The sequence below is a fragment of the Phaenicophaeus curvirostris genome, chromosome 3 (assembly GCF_032191515.1).
Source record: "Phaenicophaeus curvirostris isolate KB17595 chromosome 3, BPBGC_Pcur_1.0, whole genome shotgun sequence".
Classification (NCBI taxonomy): domain Eukaryota; kingdom Metazoa; phylum Chordata; class Aves; order Cuculiformes; family Cuculidae; genus Phaenicophaeus; species Phaenicophaeus curvirostris.
Window position 1 is genome coordinate 93,516,575 of NC_091394.1, and position 23,900 is coordinate 93,540,474.

At 41.1% G+C, this 23,900-nt stretch overlaps 1 protein-coding gene across 1 annotated transcript in view; it reads right to left on the reverse strand.

Annotated features, from left to right (window-relative positions):
- The window catches only part of COL22A1 (collagen type XXII alpha 1 chain), a 234,289-nt gene that overhangs the window by 18,464 nt on the left and 191,925 nt on the right, over nucleotides 1-23,900 (reverse strand). Inside the window, exons 41-52 of the mRNA XM_069854706.1 lie at nucleotides 23,485-23,562; nucleotides 20,475-20,510; nucleotides 19,517-19,570; nucleotides 11,877-11,921; nucleotides 11,420-11,467; nucleotides 8,425-8,538; nucleotides 8,197-8,250; nucleotides 5,526-5,579; nucleotides 4,635-4,688; nucleotides 3,068-3,121; nucleotides 1,718-1,771; nucleotides 851-904 (exon numbers count right to left, since the gene is read on the reverse strand). Of these exons, the coding sequence (XP_069710807.1) occupies nucleotides 851-904; nucleotides 1,718-1,771; nucleotides 3,068-3,121; nucleotides 4,635-4,688; nucleotides 5,526-5,579; nucleotides 8,197-8,250; nucleotides 8,425-8,538; nucleotides 11,420-11,467; nucleotides 11,877-11,921; nucleotides 19,517-19,570; nucleotides 20,475-20,510; nucleotides 23,485-23,562 (699 nt within the window). The remainder of the gene's footprint in view (nucleotides 1-850; nucleotides 905-1,717; nucleotides 1,772-3,067; nucleotides 3,122-4,634; nucleotides 4,689-5,525; nucleotides 5,580-8,196; nucleotides 8,251-8,424; nucleotides 8,539-11,419; nucleotides 11,468-11,876; nucleotides 11,922-19,516; nucleotides 19,571-20,474; nucleotides 20,511-23,484; nucleotides 23,563-23,900) is intronic.

The window sequence follows — 23,900 nt, forward strand, 5'->3', positions numbered from 1 at the left end:
TTCAAAGACAGCCCAGACCTTTGAGCTGTTGCACCTTTACAGTGTTTTATTGTCAGAGATTACCAATACCTAGTCAGCACATACAAAATTATCATCTGCATGTAGAAACTAGGTGTTTTGATGCAAGCACACAACTGTCTACAGCTGCTGTGAGAAGCACCATTCCACATACCAGTTGTCCTAACGCAACATACTACTTGTCCTAATGACTGGGGACTTGGCTTTTCACAGAACCACTAAATTCCTTTTCACAAGTCACTGAAAGAGGCTGGCAGTGCCAGATACTAGAAGCACATTCTTCATATAACAAACATGGTTGCAAGGAATAACAGTCACCACCCAATTTATTAACCTTTCCTTTTGGCTGAAAATTTCATGGCTCACCATATCTCCCTCAAATGCAAGTATATACCAAGCAGAGAAAATCAAATATAAACCCTCCAGTCCTGGAAAACAGAACTGTCAGAAAACAATCTAGAAAAGGCTTCTTTAAAGACACCTCTTTAAAACTTTTTATGTTGCATAACTTTCTACCCAAAAAAAATTGATCACTAGGTTTAATGTTACAAGACAACCTTCTTTCTCTGCAACGTTTATGGTACGTGTAAAAGTGGAATCACTAAGTTTTAGTGTACTTATGGTAGCTGTAAAAGAACTCAGTTTATTTTCAAGATTGTTAGTGTGTGACTCATAAATTGCTCAAGACAATACAGTCCTTCTGGTGTTAAAAAATACCCCACATGCAAACAGGCTTCCAGTCCCCCCTAAGGAGTCCATAGATAGGAAGCTCCAAAAGCAGTAACTGGATGCAGGCTCTGATTGCCTGAGTGAAAGATTTAAATTACAATACCGGTTCCCCAAGAGATCCTGGCTTGCCATCTTTGCCGTCACTCCCAGCAATGCCCTGTAAATGAAATGCAAAAAGATGTAAGGAAAGAGTCAACAGGAAAGATGTATGTGAGATTTGTTAGTGTGAGTTTCAGAGTGATAACTCTGCTTCATCATGGAATGTTTATGTTTACCTAACCCTCCAAAAACTACCCTTATTTCTATTGCTCAGCCATAAACTTCTCCTCACCATATGACTGTAACAGCATAAAGTGTTTCCCTTTCAGATATGGCAAATCTAAGGGGTTTCCTCCATTTCAGCAAGGCAAGACTTAAAAGAGGATTCCAAAACCAGCTATTATAAATCATTATAATGTCATTATCTTCTTTTAGCTAGACTACTTACACTAGAAATATCTCTGACCCTATACCTATGAAGGATTAAAAAAACACTCCAAAGTGTTGCACTATCATGTTTTCCAGAACAGAAAAGTCTTACGCCCAAGATGTATCTGATTGTGAGTCAGCATAAAGGAATCATTTTGACTGTGGATTCAGATAAAGAAGGTATTTCAGTCTATGAATTTTTATGCCTTTACACTGGAGCTATCAGTTCAATTCTGTGCTCTGCATAGAATATTTCTTCCATTTAGGAGGTAGATAAGGAACAGCCCATTTACATGTTGGTAAATAACACCTAGTTTTAAAGTGATCAACTACAGCATTCACGATGTCCTGGACCAAGGATATATCGTCAACATGACAGACACCATTACAGACCATGCATAGCTTTCAAAGCACCTCAAACATGCCAGCTGTCTATTTTACATGCCTACGTGTTTATAAGCAACATAATGTAGTGAACAAGAAGGAGTGGGACTGCACTCACTGGAAGTCCAGGTAGCCCTGGTGGGCCCTGTGGACCTGGGGGGCCATCTTTACCCTGGAAAGAAGGCAAAAACACTATGTGTCAGACAAGCTCTTCAGATGTTTCTATGGGATGAAGATTTAGCAAATGCAGTGTTTGACAAGGGGCAACTGTCAGAAATTGGGCTCACAACCTATCACACAGCAGGCAAGGTTTCCTTGAATTCCTTCTGTTTTAAACTGGAGAGTTTTCTTTTCAAATAGAACATCCAGTATTAGTTAAAAGTTGTTACAGGTGGAAAAAACACTGAAATCACTGGTAATTTTTTCTAACGTTTATATTTAATATTGGGTTCTTAACTACTTGCATGACATGTCCCACCAGGAAATAGAAGGTCTATATTTTATGTCTATGGAATCAGTAGTTCTGAGAACTTCTTCACTGGCAGTCCCAAGAAATCCCCTCCTACACTACAGGATTTGACTATAGCATCTAAGATCTTTCACACTGTCTCAACCTTGATCAGGGAACTCCCCTAGCTGGGTGATCTCAGCCAGCCTGTCCACGCAGTCTCTGCCTCCTTTGCAGAGTGCTCACTGATTCCACAGCAGCTATCAGAAGGACAACTGCTGGACACCTATGATGAAATTCAGATTGAAATGGATCCATACAAGGCATCTTGCTCATGCGGAAACCTTGCCTTAGAAATTAATTACAGAATTACACATCTTTGAACTGTTCCAGTTCAACAGCACACATTATGCAGGGAAGGTTCATTTTTTCCCTTTTCAACCTGAAGTTGGCATTAATCAGATTACTTGTCTCTCCCAGGATTTTCTGATACATTACCATAAAGCAGCATCTGAGCACACTTCAAATGAAACAGAAGAAGCAAACTACTCAAAGGTTACATCTGTACTAGCATATTCAGTGGTGCCACAGAATATGAGTGGTTTGTACTGTGACACCCTTCAAAAGGTTGCTGATTTCATTTTGACAATTACTGGGCACAATTCAGGTGTTAGCCTGGATCATGAAGCATCCTAACAGATTTAACCATCCTAATACAGAGGCTGAGATGTTAATATCAAGGACAGACAGACAAGAGGTATATAACTATCTCCTTAGAGGGGAGGTTATGGACTGGATTATGGTCTTGCTAATTTTGAGTTTGTTTCAGTGAGTAAACAAAACTGCAGGAACAAAGGAATTTGTGGCTATTTGTGGGAGTCCTGCTGCAGGTGTAAGGTTTCTTCAGGCTGAATATTTTGGGGAGCTTTCAAAGGACATCACATAGATTCCAGCTCAGCTTTATTTCACTGAGCTAAATATAGGTGAAATTGGCCGTGAAACACACAGCTTAGAGCTTACTATATCTCCTGGGTTTCCTGCTGGTCCTATTGGTCCTGGTGCCCCATCTGGTCCCTAAACAAAATAAAGCAAAAACAATGTGAGTGATTAACACATTTTGTATTTTTGTCAACACATTCCCTACCACAGCTGGCAACACTAAAGTTTTCTTCAGTCACTCAGTTCAGCATTCATTCCATCATATCTTCATTCATCACAGAAAAACAGTGCCAACCTCTGCATTCAATCAGCTTGCAAAGCCAGAAATAGTCAGACATTTCAGTACGGTCTTGGCCCATCCTTCTGAAAATAGGGGATAATTAGGAAAAAGCCAATCTTATTACAAAAATAACTCTGAAGAGCAGAAATTATCGGAAGAGTTTGAAGCACACTCTGTGGCAGGCAGACTCCTGGAGTCACGAGTCAATGCAGAGAGAGGAAAAAGTCAGCAGAAGTTGAAAAAAAAAAACTATCTAGGGTAACATTATATTTTGCTCTGCGTTGAAAGAAATAGTTTTACCTTGCACATTTTCTTTGACTCTAAGTCTATTCAGAGGGTCTTAAAGGACAATTTAAGAGTTTTAATCTGACTGGAACAAACCTATGGCTGCCACAGTATGAGGTTAATATAGACACAATAGAAGTGTCTGTGTTATTATTTTCTCCTAAAATAATGTTCACAGGAGTGCAAATGACCCACAAAGTGGGTCCATGTGTCTCGCAGTGGCTAGGCATTCAGCTTTTTTTTAGGCACTGCTACCATCTGAAAATAGAATGTTAATCTAATCCTTTTTTCTGGTACCCCCTGTCATTTAGTCAGTGCAATGTAAATTCAGCTTTGAAGCAGCTGTGCTGATCCCTAGAACGGACAAAGGGTTCACATTCTTATCACGGCAGAACCAAACTGCACTGTAAGCAGTAATATGAGGAGTGATGACTGTGGGCAAAGAAAGACATTTTGGAAAGAAAAGTCCTTCACTACGGAAAAGTCCTAACTCTTGGAGGGTGTAGGCGGTGATATCACAAGTAAAAGGATCAAGTTATTTCAGTTCTGCTTCTGCACCATCACACCTTTTTAAATACAAGAAAGAGTGTATTTGTATCCACAGAGTAAGTAGAGCTAGGAATGAGGATGACTGTGATGGAGACAGATACATCTAAGAGGCCTTTTAGTCTAGAAGTAAGATAGGATATGAAAACTGCAGAAAATCCAGTCTCATACCACTGTCCAAAACTGAGAACCAAAATATTCTTATATCTACTTGTTCTAAATTGACAACTTATTCCACCTATAAACAAGCAGTCTCTGCAGAAGACTTCATGAACATTGCCTTGCATTAAGAGAGCAACCAAAGCCTTGTATCAATTTCCACAGTGAGTTGAAACAATATGTGAAAAGTGGACAGTGTATTAAATAGCAATTAACATGAGTGGGTAACACTATGACACTCAGAGGACAATTAGGAATGCATTGGAAAATGTAAATGCAATGCATAGGCAGCTGGGAATGGCCTTTTCCTCCATGTAGACACTGCAACAAACTTTACTAGAAATACAGTACCATCTTCTTAGCAATACAGGAACTTACAGGTGGACCAGGGTTTCCAGGAGCCCCTGCGAAGCCAGGCATTCCAGGGTGGCCCTGCAGAATGAAAAGAGAGACTTTCTTTATGCTTTATTCACATCTCTTATTGTAAAAATGTAACCAGTGATTGAACATTATGTGGTAACATCAAAACGAGACAGTACACAGTGGGCTGGTTATAGGGAAAATAAGGGACAATGTTTTTTTAAAGCAAAACCTCAGTTTTCAAAGCACGCATCTGAGAAATAAACCAAGTTAGATTTAAAGTGTACTTTTTCTAATGTGTAATTTAGCCTGGGCTAATGGGAGATGAGAACAGATATTGTGGAATTGCATGAGGAAGGAGATCAGGCAGGAAATCAAACCTATTTAAAATATCCTACAAATCTCATTGAAGAGGTGCTGATTTGCACCTTAAACTATTGACTCAGCCCTTGGCGAAATTAACTATGAAAGTCTGCTCTAATTGAAACCATTCTCCTCTTTCCTGTGGCATCTCAGTTCCTCCTAAAAGAGGTCATCCCTACATTCATCTTCTAGGACAAACACTGGCTTTTTCCAACCCAAAGACACCTGACATCCTGGATCTCATCTAGGCATTATCTAGTGAAATGACTAGAGGTTTGGTAATGTAGAGAAGTGAATACATCCAACCTAGAGGTTAGGAAACAGATCATACAGGGCAGTTTTTATTGGAGATGTGGATGGAAGCCTGGGAAGGACTGCCAAAGTTCCACCTTTTAGCATGACCATTTTGAGATTCATCAGTGATGAAGAGCTCCCATCTTCATTCTCTGCCTCTGAGAAGGCTATTCCTCTACAGACATTATAGGTGTTACTGATGAAGGAACAACCACAGTGATGGCACTGTTGGAAAGCGCACTCTGTTTTTACCTGTTCACCTTTTTCTCCTGCATCCCCAGTCATACCACGGTCTCCTTTAGCACCCTGACAATGGAAGAAAAAAAAAAAAGAAGCAGCAGCAATAAAACCAGCATTTCTAAGGCACAGTCAGAAAATCCATACCCACAAAGTGCCCCCCTCTTTGTCTGTCTTTTTCTGTCCTAGTGACAATGGAACAGAGGCAGCTAAACTCTAATGTAGATGTCTGTGTTATCAATGTTTAAGGTAAGGCAAAATGAGTCTTTCACAGTGAAAAATACTGAGATGATGGCAAACAAATAATGAACAATGCACAGAACACAGATGGCCACGGAAATAATATTCTTGCTTACTATGTGAGAGCTGGGAGATGTGGAGGGGGAAGGGCTGCTATTTATTAATTAAGAGGCCTAATTCATATTGTCAGAAGGCATGAAGCTGCTCGTGAGCAAAGATCTGTAGTTCTACTGCTCTGTTTCAGAATAAGACTTGTTACTGATTTGGATGGTGTTGGTAAGGACAATGTACTACATCTTCAAAAGTACAGTGCTCTTTTTTTTTTTTTCACTGCAATGAATCCTCTTAGTGTATTTAGAAGGGAGTCACAAAGTCCAGATGGAGATCTGTGACAAGTGGTGTCCCTCAGGGATCTGTACTAGGACCAGTGCTGTTTGATATCTTCATCAATTATATTGACAGCGAGATTGAGTGCACCCTCAGCAAGTTTGCAGGTGACAGCAAGCTGATTGGTGCAGTTGACACACCACAAGGACAAGATGTAATCCAGAGGGACCTAGACAGGCTGGAGAAGTGGGCCTGTGAGAACCTCATGAGGTTCAACAAGGCCAAGTGCAAGGTCCTACACCTGGGTCAGGGCAATCCCCATTTTCAGTACATGATGGGGGATGACATGATTGAGAGCTGCCCTGCAGAGAAGGACTTGGGGGTGCTGGCCAATGAGAAGCTCGATGTGAGCTGTCAATGTGCACTTGCAGCCGAGAAGACGAACCGTATCCTGGGCTGCATCAAAAGAAGCGTGACCAGAAGGTTGAGGGAGGTGATTCTGCCCCTCTATTCTGCTCTTGTGAGATGTCATCTGGAGTACTGTGTCCAGATCTGGAATCCTCAATGTAAGAAGTATATGGAAATGTTGGAATGGGTCTAGAGGAAGGCTAGAAAGATAATCAAAGGGCTGGAGCACCTCCCATACGAGAACAGGCTGAGAGAGTTGGGCTTGTTCAGCCTGGAGAAGGGAAGGCTCTGAGGAGACCTTATAGCAACATTCCAGTACCTGAAAGGAGCCTACAAGAAAGCTGGAGAGGGACTGTCTACACAGGCTTGGGGTGATAGGACTGGGGACAATGGTTATAAACTGGAGAGGGGCAGATTTAGACTAGACATAAGAAAAAATTTCTTCACCATGAGAGTGGTGAGATGCTGGCACGGGTTGCCCAGGGACGTTGTGGCTGCCCCATCCCTGGAAGTGTTCAAGGTCAGGTTGGATGGGTCCTTGGGCAGCCTGATCTAGTGGGACATGAACCTGTCCTTCACAGAGGGGTTGGAACTAGATGATCTTTAAGGTCCCTTCCAACCCAAAGTATTCCATGATATGATTCTATGACATGGAATGTTTCAGACAGGCTGATATTTCTGCCAGTTATTGTCTTTATGGGTTACTAATTCTTTTGCAAATTTTATCCTGGAACATAATTTCATTTTGATCAACCCTATATTTACTTTTGAGACTCTAGCACTCTCCACACCACACTTTTAATTGCAAGACATAAAATTAATTCATGAATCTCTATTAGCTTGTCCTAATCTTTAGTAAGTGCACATACACAGATGTTAAAATAGCAGAAGTGGATTTAGACAGTACATCAGTAATGCAAGGAAGTCTGGAGGAAACTGTGGTGCATCATGAAATTACCTCATCTCTCTCTCTATTGGTTTGTTTTGCTTTATTTCATATTAGGCAATTGTAAAGGTTTTGATTGTGACCAGGCACTGGCATTGTGAGCAGACTGATGACAGACCCCTTCATGGCAAATGCCTGAATTGTGACATTATTGGAATCCTTCAAACACTGTAAGTTTTACGTTAGACTATGTCTCTAGACCCCTAGGGAGAAACATGTAGCTGAAACAAGGAGTTCTTCCTATAGGGTGTTTTGGGAAACATTCAGAGCCTGTGGATAAAACCATGATACCAGACAGTGTATACAGAGCCCAGCAGCTGCATTGCATCACTGTTAATTTAAAGTGATTACAGGAGATAAGATTCAAACAGCAGAGGAACATGCAAGGTGTCTACTGTTGAGACTTTAATCTTTTCCTCATCTGGTTTGGATTGAAATGTACAATAAAGCCCTTATCTCTCATCAAAATCCCAATGAAATTAAATTCATCATCAAGAATCAAGCTTTTCACATTCTGGTGTGTGTATTTGTGTGTGTGAATAAAGGGATGGTAGAAGACTGTACTGAAAAGAAACGTGTTCTTGTGGGGAGCTGTGCAGTTCCGTGTGCCTGTGGCACTACAGTTAATTACAGCGTTACCAAACAGGCCAGTCCAACCGCTTTACATAGACATTGATGCCAGCATAATCCTGCTTCAGCCAGTGTACTAACAAGTCACAAATAAGTTTTCATTAGACAACTGAATAAAAAAAAAAACAAACTGACCTTTGGGCCATCTGGCCCAGGTGGGCCTGCAGGACCTCTGGGTCCAACACTTCCCTGAAACGGAGAAGAGGTAGAGGTAAACACTAGTTTAGTTCATTGACTCCATAGACATCTATAAAGGATTCAGCAGGTTATTGTTAAAAAAAATAAATAAACTATCCAAAAATATCATAAGAAAAACAAGGTTACACCACATCCAAGGCATGGTCACTTGCTGAGATCTCTTACCATTTTCCCATCCTGGCCATCTCTACCTGGTGGTCCTCGGAGACCTTTATCACCTTTGAAACCTGGGATACCCGGCAGTCCTGGTGGGCCAGGAGGGCATTCACTGCACACATCCTAGGAGAGAATAGAAAGAAATAAATTAGCAATACACTGGAGGTACTTAGCAGATCCTACACTCATTATGAATGCAGCAGTGTGCTGCTAGTATAATACACAGGCCTCTGCAGTTTGGCCACACTGTGTGGAATCTGGGTTACTTTGTCTTACAGAACTAAAATGAGGACAGTGTGAAGAAGAGCAAGAATCAGCAGCTGAGCGTGCACATGCTCCCACAGAGAGTTTCCAACCTGTTCTAGTAGGACAGCTCCTAACTGATATCCAGGATCAAAACCAAGGAAAAGTTCTTTCTAATGCAGAGGTTGGAATGCTACAAAGCAAGACTACCAAGAACAACCTTGTTTTGAAGTCACAAGCCTACTAGAAAACTGTGTTTACTCCAGTCTGAAAGATCCAAGTTACTGCTTAGGGGGCAGATTGCTTGGGGAAACCCACACACAGCACAATGTCAGGAAGGATGTTTTGCAAGTGAAACTGTATTTACCAGTTAGCATGGTCAAGGAGAACTCATCTGACAGAGTTCATGAAGACTAAACAAATGTCACAGTGTTCTAGACAAATTCTGTCATAGACAATTACCACTTCCCTGCTACCAAACCTCTTTGAAGCATCATCTCAGTAGTCTTTACATTTCTACTATCCCAGGAAATGAAACACCATGCCTAAGACATTTCCATTTCTAAGGTAGTCTTCCTTCAGCAAAAGTGGAGAGAATCCTCCCTATAAAAGCATAGCACAACGGATATATTATCAGGTTGACAGTTAGGAGTCCTTGCTCCAACACCCAACTTCATCCATGCTTTATGGCAAAAATGTGGGATAAACTGTCTTTCTCATTCTCAGTCCTTACACGTGTATTTCATAGCATCAGAGAATGGTTTGGGTTTGGAAGGACCATGAAGAACATCTACTCCAAATCCCCTGCAGTGAACAGAGACAGATTCAACTAGATTAGGTTGCTTGGAGTCCCATTCAACCTAACCTTGAATGTTTCTGGGGATGGGACACTTACTACCTCTCTGGGCAACATGTTCCAGTGTTTCACCATCCTCACAATAAAACATTTCTTCCTAATATCTAGTCTAAACTTCTCCTCTTTTAGTTTAAAACCATTAGTCCTTGTCCTATTGCTAATGGTTCAGCTAAAAAGTTTTTCCCCACCTTTCTCATAACCTCTCCTTAAGTATTGAAAGTCCGCAATAAAGTCTTCCTGGAGCCTTCTCTTCTCCAAACTGAACAACCCCAACGCTTACACCCTGTCTTCATGGGGTGTGGGGTGGCCCACTCTGGACTGGTTCCAACAGGTTTATATTTTTCCTGTGCTGAGGGCTCCAGAGACAGATGCAGTATTCCAGGTGTGGTCTCAACAGAGTAAAGCGGCAGAATCACCTCCCTTGACCTCCTGGCCACGCTTCTTTTGATCCAGCCCAGAATATGGTTGGCCTTCTGGGCTGCATGTGCACATTGCCATGTCCAGCTCCTCATCCACCAGGACCCTTAGCTCATTCTCTTCAGGACTGCTCACAATCTCTTCATCCCCCAGCTGGTATCAATACTGAGGGTTGCCCTGAGTGAGGTAGTAGGATCTTTCATATTGCCTTGTTGAACCTAATGAGGTTTTCACAGACCCACTTCTCCAGCTTGTCAAGGTCCCTCTGGATGACATCCTGTCCTTCAGGGGTGTCAACCTCACCACTCATCTTGGCGTCATCTGCAAACTTCCTGAGGGTGCTCTCAAGCCCATCATCTACGTCACTAATGAAGACATTAAACAACGTGGATCCCAGAACAGAATAGGTGCCACCAAATAGTTCATCTGTTTACTTAAAGTATAAGTGCTTGAGAAACGCCCAGAACAACAGAGCCCTAATGTCATCTGAGATTTCAAGGTGCTGCTTTATATGGATCTGTACCAAGTGTGGAGTGAAAAATAACATGCAGAAAGAATGTGCAAGGCATGAGTGTGCTTAATCATAATATAATCGAAGAAAGAAAACAAAGGAACATCAAAATGACATCTTGCACCCAAGAATCAGTGTCTTGCTATTGTCCTGATCAGAAATCCCAAGCAATGTTATACAGAAAAATCTCCAGAAAAATACTTGGCTCCACAAGAAAGACACTTCTTCAGTAAAGGCATTTCAGAACAGAAATCTTAAAAGGGCCTTTTTGTTATTGTGGTTAGTCAAAAAAGAAGGTAATTTTTTAGTGTCTTTTTATCAATAAGAAAGGATTTCTTGCCATGTCCCTAGATTCCTTAAAAATCTCTGAACTCAGTCCATGTAAATTTGTAAAGATTTTTCAGTCAACACCTATCAAATACTGACTTATTTCCCAGACAACTCTACATGGAGAGTAAAAGCAGACAGAAAGATTGTCACTTCTGAGACATTGGTGTATCTGAGGTTAATTACCTGCATCCTTTTAGATGTACTATGCAAACTGACTTTGCACCCACAGTTGAAACCTTTGCAACCACTGTTGAATCTCTATGTGACAAATCAGACATTTTATTAAAACGGTTTCCATCTTCTGGCTTAGGTGATGCAACTTGTCAGTATTTATTTCTCCTTGGGAGTGCATTCCTTGGAAAGACTTGAAAAAGTCTCACAGGTTTTGTAACATACACTGTATTGTAAAGATCATTGCAGAACATTTCACTGCTGGGGACGGTCAAAAGGCACTGGATCTTGATCTCAGCATGTGTTCTAGTATCCAAATGCCCACGCAAGTAGGAGACCTGTAGGTTTCAAGTTTTGACAGTGTTCAAAGGCACCTCTGGTGCTTGTAGCTCAGACACTTTCCCCTCACAGTGTGATATAGTCAAGTCTGGATCAAGCATACAGAGAAACTCCCACCATCACAAAAGTCTGATTACCTTTACTAAGAGATTTATGTCCTCTGGAGAGAGCGGGGGTGAGGAACCCTGTGGAATGAGAAATTCATTATCTTAGGCAATTTTAAAAGGAACCAAGGTACAAGCTACTTTTCTGAATGTGCTTATAGACACCCATTTGTTTCCCTTGCCCTGCCTAGGACTTACAGGACCAAACACATACTTCCTGCCCTACATTATCAAGGCATTTCATCACACCTAGGATGAGTCCTTGCTGCCTTGGCTTTTCTTTACGTGCAGGATATCCATCTGTTCTCATACTGTTTCCAAGCCATCATAGATATTATTTTCATAATCCCTTAACAGTTCTTAGTGTTTTTCCAGTTGCTCTGCTGGGAAGAGCAGCAGTGGAAATGCACTGAAGTGCACTTCTGTGGTAAAGTGTACAGGTGGAAACTGAGTTAAAAGTAAGATGTAATACAGAAGAGAAGCTACATACTGGTTTTCCTGGAGGTCCTCTTTCCCCCGGATTTCCTGGTAGACCCTACAGATCAAGAGAAAGAAAATAATGTGAAATTATCATACAATAACACACTGGTCACTCCCACACTCTGCTGACTGTTGTGGACCAGCATACATTTTACTTCCTGACAGTGAGCACCACTACTCCTTGCATGTGAGAAACAGTAAACTCCTTTAAATATCCACAACTTTAACATCCTCTGAAGACCTCCTGGAGGTCATTTATCTACTATGTGACCTTGTGAAATTCATTGGAGTCACACAAAGACAGAAACTGCTTTAGCTTGTCTTGTGCTCACAGGAAACACAATGAATTGCAATAGTGTGAAGGATGAGGCTTTAAATCCATGAAAATCACTGTAACATGCAAAATCAAGACCTGGCTTTGCACAAGCCTTCCAAGTAGGGCCCTTGCACCTGAAATAGCAGTACATCTTTTTAGGGTCTTTTTTGTCTATTTGTTTGTGAGGGTGTATCGGTACCAGTTTTCATGAGATGAAGGCATAGAAATGATCAGCATCCTTAGAAATGAAGGTCGAGGAAGTCATGGTTTGGAGAAAGAACATACAACACATGGGCATCTCTTGCCTGTCATTACCAAGTCATTAGTTTATTAAATAAATAAATAATTATTAGAAAAAAAAGAAAATCAACCCTAAACAAAACTAAAGATTATTTTTAAATCTTTGCATAAAGTAATGCTCACACGAGAAATTAAATATTTTAAACAGGACAGCTGGCCACTGTCTTGAAGGTGACAGAAATCTGCATTGCAAGGATCCTCACTGTTCTAAGTTAGACTGGGTGAGATTTCCCAAAACCATTCTCTACTAAATTCCTGGATCCAGCTGGCCCATCAACCTGTCCCATCATTCAAGTATATGCATGTTCCATCCATTTCAAGTATCTTAAAGTACATACAAAATATCTTCTGACTATCTTAACCACCCACATAAGGATGTGACCATTTTTGCATCTACAAGAACATTTTCTACTGGACATTTAAAAGAATCTTATCTGCGTTCAGTTTTCTTGACTGTACAGTCGGACCTACTTGGAGAGGTCTCTGGGATGGAGGCCTATTCTTCACCCAGGATGTTAATCAAGATATTGAAGGCATATGCAATAGCTTTCAATCAGTCTAGGCTCAGTAGAGGATACCTATGTGACTCTCTGAGACTATTCAAAATTTCTGTCTGGAAAGCTCCTTTTAAACTTTGTCAAGTGCTTTGCCAGAAAGGGCATTAGGCATTCTGTCACTCAGGTTGTCTCAGGTTGCTTTATTGTCTCCAATCAGTTCATTGTATTATTTATGCAGACACCAGATGGGGAATAACTTGGCTACCTGGAGATTAATGACTTAAGTGCACCAGTCAAGTCATGATAACCTGCTAAACCATAATTATAGCTATAGAGCAAACTTGAATTTCGTCCCTGTATCTCACTGATGACTTAAATCCTGTACCTCTTGCTAGAGAAGACAGAAAATGGAAAAATATATTGATTGTTATTTTTCTATATCTACGTTAAACACTTCTGGGTGAACAACAACCCTGCAGTTACCTTGACTTTCTAAGAGATGAACACAAAACAAGAACTGAAGTGGTGAAGCTAAAGTAGAACTGAAATAGTACTAAAGTCCATGGATGAAAACTTGTTTCCCAAGGACCTAAACTAAACCTTCTGCAGATGATAACCAAGAGGTGAAGGAGATTCTTAGCTCACAATTCCCCACATGTGTCCTTCTGGGGAACTCAGTAAATACAAGGAAAAATCACAACCATTTATAGTTTTGCCCCTTCCAGAAAGCTGCAATGTGAATGTAGAAGATTGTGGAGTGTTCCCGAAGTCCCATCTCTCTCACAGATACTAATTGTCAGGTTGTGCTTTTGGCACCCTCTCCACTGTAGTTCTCAGCCACTTCTGCAAGTGGGAAGAGGGTTGCCTAGATAAAGATTATATAGATCTTATATACCCAGACCTACTTTGTTCAGGAAGACTCACATAGCACTTGCTTTAAGCAAATACTTGAGCTATGAGAATCATCCTGGCTCAGAAAGCAAAACAGAAAAGGATTCAGATATGTCTTTCATGTTGATTATTGACGTAGCTATGAATTAACTATTTCTACCTTGGGGTTTGCCTTTTACTTAGGGATCTGAAACATGACAAAATAGTAGTGGTAGAATCTGAGCATTTAAATAAGATTTATTAAAAAATATAGGAAAAGAATTCTTACTTATAAGAAAAGGCACACAAGAAGGGAGTGACTAAAAATAAAATCCTGGCAAAGATTTAAGCATGGCTGCGATATCCACATGGTATCAGATTGCCTTGAGACAAAAAAGGATGGACCTACTTTCTTGAATGCTGTATGATATGGAGCTGGTGATGTTTTTAGCAGGGTACAAGTAGATGAAGATAAAAAATTAAGCTCTGTGCCATGGCTGATGAATCTGGAAGTCACTGCATCTCCCAAGAAAAGTCATGTAGTTGAAAGGTACATGACTGCAAAAAGTTAGTGTCCTTTGAAGAAGGATTGCTCAGCATGTTGCATTATTAGAGAATGGGCAACTGGAAGGAGAGTACAAAGCACAGAGATGATTGTTGAGCTGTAAAGGCCTGGAGTTAGAAAAGGCAGACAGCAAGTGACAAACTGCAGATATTTTCTAGAGCAGAACAAAAACACTAGAAGGAAGGCACGGAGGGTATAACTGCATCCGACAAGCTGACAGGGGAGGACATTGGAAAAGAGAAGGCCAGAAAAGAAAAAAAAAGAATTTAAGAGTCTGCCTCAAAAACTGCATGGCACTGTAAAGAAACCCTGCTAATGCTATACAGGAATATGTGCAAACTCAAACAACTCAAACCACCACTGGAAAGTGCATAACGTTTGAATGCTTTCAGGAGTTTGCAGCCAACAGTGGCTGGCACAAAGCAGAATATCCAATGAGTGGTACAGCATACCACTGCAGGATAGAGCTGTCAACAACGAAGAGGTATGATGCACGGGGTCTGAAGTACTCTATCAGCCTGCAAAAGCTGCCAGACAGGAATAGCCTCTAACAGGGGACCAATGGAAGCTGTGCAGGTGACACACTATAAAAATAGTGAGGTACTTGAAAATAAAATAAAGAGAAAGTGTATAAGGCAGGCAGACACACAGGGACACCAAAATTGTAGTCTTCTGGTGGGGAAGTACTGTTAAAAGATTGAACATAAAATGCAACAGAATCATAGAATGGTTTGAGTTGCAAGGGGTGTTAGAGATCGTCCAATTCTAACCTGCCTACCAAGGGCAGGGACACCTTCCACTAGATGAGGTTGCTCAAAGTTTCATGCTACCTGACCTTGAACACACCCAGGCACGAGGCATCCACCATTTCTATGGGCAACCTGTTCCAGTGCCAATAGTTTGAAAAGCCTACTAGTTCCACAAGTAAAAAGCCAGTTGGAGGTTTACTGAGTGTACTCTGATTTGGGGTGTTATGAACCCTAAAACACATGCAAAGGCTCCTTAGAACTGGCCTTCTAACTGTATGGGAAAATCAGCCCCAAAAAGAAAAGCCTTCTTTTCAGATCCAATGGCAGTAATGTATGAATCCACCAAGTTTTTTTTAATTATGGAAATAAATGCAGCAGGAGATTAACTTCCTGGTAATACTGGAACTTAGTTATCAGAAATAATTAACATAATTAAAAAATGATTAATTTAATGTTTATCTTAATTAAAATTATCGTAATCAAAACACAGAAAGAGCGTATCAAATGGGTATCCTCAGCACTAATAGTAGGACAAGAGAATGCCTCATTCAGATTGTTTTCTACTCTAAGGGAACTACAAAGGTATGTTAAACAGAAACATTTTATCTCCCAGCAGACAGGCAAAGGAGAGTGGGTGCTTTCTGAAAGATGTTTTGTGTGTGGTAGGAGGCTATCTGCTCCTGTAGGGGTATCTGCTCAAGGACCTTTTTTCAATGCAACAAGGGAATACAAGGAGGAAGCCGTAAACAAGAATATACAGGGACACAAACCTGACCGACAAATGATAAGGGAGACAAGGGTGGAAGTCAAACCTGGTCAGTAACACTAATTGATGAGGGTCTGTAGGATTGTGGGAATGTTTATTCCAGCAAGGTTATCTGATCCAGGACCTTGACAATTTGGAAACTAAGGGAAAGGGGGGAAATCAGAAACAAAATATATTGCGCACAGACTCGACAAGAGAAAAACCTCACCACTCACACTAATTGATGGGCTATCAAGAATCCATCAGCTGTTCTTCAAGGAAGATGATCAACATGGACTTTGCTAGTGTTAAGACTGTAAATCAGAGGGACCTTGAACTGGGAAGGGAGCAGGAATTAAGAAAGGAACAAGAATTGATGGAGCAAGGGAATTGAGGGAACAAGGGTAGACTGTATTAGACATAAGAGCATGAAATTGTGGGTGTTTGCAGCGAGCACCAGGCTGGACCAGCCAGCAAGAAGGGGACCTGTAGAGTAGATAAGGGGGTCCAGGATCCAGGCAGCAGTGTCAGGTAGACAGAGGGGTTGTGCTGATGCTGCAGGGATCTGCAAATTTGTGTGGAATTCTGAACCTAGAGAGCGGGGGGAGGGTGTATGTCCAAGAGGAGGAAGGGACCTGTCTGGCTGTGTTTACGCTGCGTGTGAGTCTTGAGCGTAGGTGCTGTTGAAGACACCTACACCTGGTCTGTGGCAATCTGTGTGATCAGATATGTTATTGTCCTCTGCAACTCTGTGTCCATATTTGTGTCTCTGGTATTCATGAGCAGCTTCATTACTGGTTGAATCTGAAAACTGGAAAGTAGCAGAATCATCTCTCAGCCTGAGAGGTGCAGAGGCCCCAAATCCTTGTCACCAGAAACTGAGCAGGAGGGACTTGGTCTGGAGTGGCTGGAGGAGAACTGCAGAATTATTTTTTCAGCTCTCAGAATATAACATAGATTTGGCCAATTCCTCTGAAGTAGGTACTCAACAATACATTTTCTTAATACTCGAAACATGAATAGTGCTGGTTTAAAAATGTGATTTCAATTTATTTTCCAAAAGCAAATGCAAGTAAAAATTGAAGCGACTAAGGACATGAAAGTAGGCATGATATGTAGCAGTCCTGTTAAGAAACAAATTAGTCCTACTATAGCAAAAAAAAAAAAAGCCTACAGAAAGCAGGTTTTGGACTTTAAGAAATGGAGCTTCAGTTAAAAAGAATAAAATATACCAATTTAAAGACAAGAAAATAATGTATATGGGACAAAGATAACATGTCCCCACTTTTTCCCAGAGGAATAAAATCTGTAGGGATTTATGGGCACAATGAACTCTAGAGGACTACTCATACAAATAAACACCAAACCTTTTGCTAAGAATAAAAAAACAAAGCCAACAAGGATTATTGTACTGTAAACCTAGACAAGGACTTTGAAAAACACATTTCAATAAAACAAGACACTGTCCTGAAAATTCCTGATAGTTTATCAAGGTGCCAATCCCTTTCAGAAGGTCACCTTGAGCAATGTTATTGCAAAAAATATGGCCCATGTTTTGGGGCACTAGAAAGAAGCTACAATGTAGTCATTTAAAAAAAAAAAATCTATTCATCTGTGGGATATAATTCTGGCCAAAGCTATTGCAAAAGAAGTTTTGACTCTCCCACTTTCACAAATACAACTCTAAATCTGACTGGACAATATAAGGGATACAACAACTTGCAGCAGAAACACTTCCAAGAGCATCCCATGAGTCTGTAACTAGAAAAATAAAGCTGAGAATAGCCTTATGTATGTAAATGTGATTTAAAAGAATTATTCAGTCACAGAACAAACATGGAATACATTTGCAAAATCCATAGCAAAAGGCAAGACATTGAGGCAAGTCATTAAGTCTATTCCCAATGAATGGCTTCAGAACTGCATGGCAAATTCATATTAGCAATTCAAAGTGGAGCTTTCTTAACTGATGACACACTGTTTAAACACAACAGAGTACAAAACTGGGCATGCTTGAAAGAATACAGGAATATTACATTGATACACAAGAGTGCAAAAGCAGAATAAAAAAAATCCTTTGTACTAGTCATAAATGAAAGTGGAGATCAAGAAACTGTAAATGCATTATCTTGTCAAAACAGGTATCCTTGCTGTTATACCAAGAAATGCTAGAATGTGCCCTGTAGTTGCATTAACAGTTCCTGAAACACAGGCAGAATTGCCTAAGGGATGATCAACCAGAATACAGAGAACCCCTAAAAGACATACGGAGCGCAATTAAAACAATTAGTGTATTAGAGGATGTATTTTATAAGCACCATGAGGATTGCTTCTGTTTGGGTAACTTTCTACAGGGAAAAGAAAAGATGTGATGACTGTAGTATTGCCTCTCCAAGAGCTGACCAGTCACCACTGATCTGAGTACAGCCAGAAAGAGACTCAGAAAATCTGGCCCCAGCACTCTCCTCACACAATACAGTTATTATAAACCCATCTATATTACCTCCTGTTTAAAACCTCTACATTAAGAATCTCAGACTTCTGAGACAAGATGAGGAGCTCTAGGGAGAGTCAGAAAGACACAATTAATCCCAAATCTGTGGCTGCTCAGAGACACTATTTCTATTCTCATGGGTCGTAGAGAAGTACCCTGGCCATAATCATTTGTCTTGTGGTAAAGGAGGTGGATGAAAAGTAGACCTTCTCCAAATACTGTCAGATGAAAGGAGACCCATCCTATAGGAAAGTACACCATTTAGCCTAGCTGATGTACATCAGGAAAGCTACACTAGGGTTGAAAATTGCTTGTCATGGACTTCATGAAAACTAGTGCTCATTTCAGACATGGCAGCAGCATAAGGCAGCGCTGAGAATGGTTACAGAAGGCTACTGACCCTTCCCCACAGCATCCCTTCAAGAGGCACAAATGCAAGGATCAAGCCTTTCAAAGTTTTCAGAGCTCCCCTGCTGGTTCTCCTCCAGGACTGGTTTCCACATCACAGAGCTGGCTGACCAGCAGAGAAAAGTGCCTCTCTTTTTGATTCAACACTGCTAAAGCCAGGCAACAAGAAGGGTCAGCTTCCAAGCTGAGTCTGCCACATTTTTCTCTATTCCTCAGCTCCATGACTCACCCACTGAGATGGCAGGAGAGAGGACAACACACCAAGAGGTTAAAATGTCATCTCTCATGCACAGCAGCAGCAGCAAAATGAACTCATACAGAGCTTTTTAACAGCTGTGACCCTGTTTTCATAGAAATATTGCAGGTTACTCATTTCAGTGGCTTCTGAGAAGTTCTTAGACAGCTTAACAATCATCCTTTTCCACTGTGTAATCATTCCCCAGTGTATGCTGCCAAGACCCTTCTCCAGAGTAATCTTAAAAAGGTTTAGTGGTAAAGTCCACCACTTTCCTTGGTACGTGACTCCTCAGCGTAATTGTTTTTCCCCTGAGTTCCTACATGTAAGAGCTCCACTTTTGTGAATCATCTCCCTTGGACCATCCCAGTGACGCTCAGTGACTGCAGTTGAGTATGAGCACAATATTTATGGAAATTAGATTCTAGCATTGTCAAATTTCTTGAGCATTCACACTTTTGTTTTACTTACATCCTGGCCAGGAGGCCCCTGTGGTCCAGGGATACCAGGTACACCTCGGGGACCCTGGTAGGGAGAAAACAGAAAAACCCACTAATGTGAACAGCACTCATCTCAACCCAGTAATTATTGGGAAAAAAATTAACTAGTGGTTAAATAAACTATGAGAGAGTTTAAGGAAAAAAATCTCTAAATCTCACATTATATTGTCATAGTTATCAGTCATTTCTGTGCTTCAAGGGACTTCGTGTGCATCAGTAAAGTCAAGTCTCACATATCCTTGTTGGAAAGGTAATAAGGCCATTTTATAAGAGGCAAATTTATGAACAGGGAGAAAATATGACTGAACACAGGACAAGAGAAGATCCAGTTCCTCAGTGTCAAGCTAATACACTAGCTGCAACTCTACAACTGTCTGTCATGTTGGAAATTCATGCCATCTTATGTATACTTGAGACCACAGTACATAGTTACTTGTTTCACACAAATGGATTGCACTCTTGTAAAACAGCACGTTGAGGAGCTAGATGTGTTTGGTGAACACTGAAATGCAGGGTTTTCTTTAAGACTTAGAAAACTGCTTAATTTTTTTTTTTATTTTAAAAATCTCTGAGGCTTTACTACAAGGCACAGCAATATGCCCTGAATTATATGCCTTGAAATATTCTTTTTGAATGAAGGGTTAAACAGGTGACTCATTCTTTCTTTTCTAGGACTGTACAGACAGGTAAGGAAAAGTTGTCACCATGTCAAGAGTCTCAAATAACTTTTTCACAATCCAATACAGCAGACAAGTAGCTGGTATTTAACAGAAGCTCACTTGGGAGAGTCAGTCAGCCTGTGACTCTACCACCCTTGAGCAAAAAGAAATTAATTAAACGTGCCATTATGAAACCTTTGGTAGAAACACAATTAATGTGGTTGTTCCCTCCCTGTAAAATCTGAGTGTAGTTAGAAAGACATACTGTACCAATGACCCTTTCTCTCCTGGGGGTCCCATAGGGCCCTGCAAAGAGAAAAGACACAGTAATCAAAACACTTAAAACTAACCACTCCCCCTTGGCTGATCAGGGTGGGTTCTGAAGCACCAAGATAAAGAAAATTGGAGAAGCAAGGGTGAGAAAAAGGAGCAAGTCTGACAGGCTGCTCACATATACAGTGTTTCTGTGCAGTACTCACAGCAGGATGTTTAAGGGGAAGCATCAGAGGCAGAGTAACGAAGAAATTGAAGTGGACCATGGAGGAAAAAGTATGAGGAAAAAGGAGAGAGAAAAAGACTAGAGAAGTCCATTGCATACTAACATGATGCTTGTCTGACTAAGCCTGGCACTTCATCAGCATCACCATAGAATCATAGAATGATAAAATATCTCAAGTTGGAAGGGACCCATAAGGATCATTGAGTTCAAATCCCTTCTCTCAGGACAACTTAAAACTAAACCATACGACTAAGAGTGTTGTCTAGGTGCTCCTTGAACTCTAACAGGCTTGGTGCCATGATCACTTCACCCAGGTCTGGGGGCCAGCAACCAGAGTACACTGGAGTGCAGAGGCCTGGGTACTAGGCAGAGTAGGTGTCCAAGACCAGCTGCTGTAAAGATCCACATTTCATACATATATTCCAACAATGGCCTTCAAATCCCATCAGCCAGAGAGGAGAATTAGGATTGAGATACTCTTTTTCATAGATGAGGAGCTTGGAAACATGATTTAGTAGTGGACAGGTATAGCTGGAGTTGATGATCTCAAAGGTCTTTTAGAACATAATGATTCTATGATTGATTCTATGATTCCAAGAGTGCTGTTTAGGTTTATCTGAGCATTGATAAAGACATTGTTCCCTGCATTGGTCTGTGTGGCTGCATGCACGTATGTGTGTGTCTTGCATATGCATATGCCCATTGGTAATACATGTTCAGCCTTGCTACTGGCTCAACGTGGGCACACAGAAAAACAGCACCCTTACATCTGGTGGGCTTAGACAGGACAATTTCCCCAGGTCCTGAAGGTCACTGTATTCAGCTACCTCTAACACAAGGAAGAACATCCCGTGAGGGTGTGTGCTTTTAAAAGAAAGTCTAAGCAGGGAGTCCGATGGGCTTCTATATGCTGTTCATTTGGGGATACAACTTAAAAAGTTGCAGCTCAATAAAGTGAGCCACTAGAAGGTATTCGCTTCTATAGGAAGACCAAGAAGTGATGCTGTCCCAACATCCACCATGGGTGAGTCAAGCTGAAATTCCAAACACACCCAAAACAAAGCTTGACCTCACATCTCTGGGGCTGTGTTTGAATGAATTGGCTCACACTATGACTCCTTTCTCTTTGGTTTCTGTTTCAGGCATGCTAATTCACTAATCCTCATACAGTCCTCCATGCAAGGCATCTTAATGCTCTACTCAAGTAAAGGTTAAATACATAATTCTGAACCCATACAAATATGAACAGGGCAAGGCAGAGCAAGAGCAAAACCTTTCTGCTTAGGCAGCACATGTGTCCACTAGGGTAATCCAGCACAAGCATGTGAATTCACCTTAGTTCTCCAAGCTTCTTCCTCTTCTGCTTATGGTTCAGTCGAGGAGAATACACTCTGTTAATCCTCAGTTTATGACTCAGTGTTATGTAAATAGTAATTCAATACTTTAGCAGATAAAGTAAAAAAAATCTCATCTATATATACCTTTTATGCAGGGAGCAAAGCCCAAGACAGGTTAAGGGTACAGAGGAAACCGGGTGAGGATTCTAATTAAAAAGAGTTGCTGGCTCTCAGATCTGAAGCTGAAAGCATTATACACAGGATTTTGTCACTTTGCTAAAAAGGGTATAGGCTGACACCTTTAATTCAGTGTGCAATATGCACTGAAGCAGCTCCACTGACTTTATTCTATTTTTTTTCTGTGGGACTCATTTTTGTGAAAGCCTGGTGGATTCAACGTTATACAGTGCTCTTCAAATTCTGAAGCCTTTGCACTGGAGCTGAATATGCTATTCAGTAAGAGCAAATATTAAGTGGAAAAAAACCTCAGAAAGCCAGATTTGCCCATCAGCATTACATAGTAATATAACTTACCATTTCAAGGTAATTTCCTGTCCTAATAGGGAAACTTATATCTAGATAACCAGAGCATGAAAACATTGACTGTGACTGGTACAGTATTATGGGCATGGTTACAGTACAAGGTGTTGTAAAAGAATGCAAGGTCTCACATGTCCTCTAGCAATTGCTGCTAGGAATTAAGTTTGCTTCCTCCTAAAAATACTTCACTTGCAAATTCAGTGCATATGTGGAGGTCTCTGAGCAGGGCTACAGTCAGAGCACAGAAATCCCTTAACTCCCCTTCATCTCAAGAGGAATCATACATGACAAGTACTGGAATGATTGAACCCCGGTGATATGAAAAGCCAGACTTTCCAGAGGAGACTCTCAGATATAACTTGTGACTTATTGATAAGTAGGAGCTGAGGATAGAGTTGGGTGAGGCCCAGCTAAATATTAGTGGGAAATTATAGGGGTGATAGCTCTCTTAGAACAGAGCAATTAAAGCAATCTGATTTTGCATTTCCCTGTCAGAGTGCTGACACTGTCACTGATGTGGGCATGCATGTCACGCTCATCCCATCTAACAGGGTGATAGCAGGGTTACGCCTTCCCAGCAGACCAGAGCTGCTGGCTCAGCACAGACCTCAGTTCACATCCACAATGTGTCAAGATGATGCAGAAAAGCTAGGAGTCACAGACAGTGGTATCAACCACTCCTGTAGCACTTCTTTGCTTTTCAACTAAAATGGAATGCCTCACAAGCCCTGGCAACAGAGGTGTAGAAACCTAAGCTATGAATGGCAGGTTCTGGACTAGTTGGTGGTTTGCATCTTCAGAAGGTAAAATGTCCCACAGGCTCTTGGCACAGGCAACACGTACCCCAGATGGTGAAGGGTAAGTTTTCGCCTTGTTATAGCTTGCAGTAAGATCTGCTACTTACAGGAGATCCAGCCAGCCCAATTCCTGGCACACCTCTGTCTCCTGGCTGTCCAGGGAGGCCAGGAGCTCCCCTCTCACCCTGAAACAAAGGAAGAAATTGAAAGCTTTGTGCATAGTTGAGAAAATGCGCTGAAATGCAATCAGGTTTTATGACAGAACATAACACAGATAGATCCTGACCTGCTGCTGCCCACAGAGGAACAGTATCAGGTTGTGGCAGCACAGGGATATGGCACAGTTGCTATCACATCATGCCAAGAAAAGTGCTCCCTTCCTTCATATGAATGCCAGTCCACCTCTGTGAGCGCTCACATAAGATCAGTGTGTGCCACATCACATAATTGAGTGGGAATACAGCTTCTACAAGTATTTTAATCCATTTTAGAGCACAGCATCCAATTTCCAGCATTTGCAATT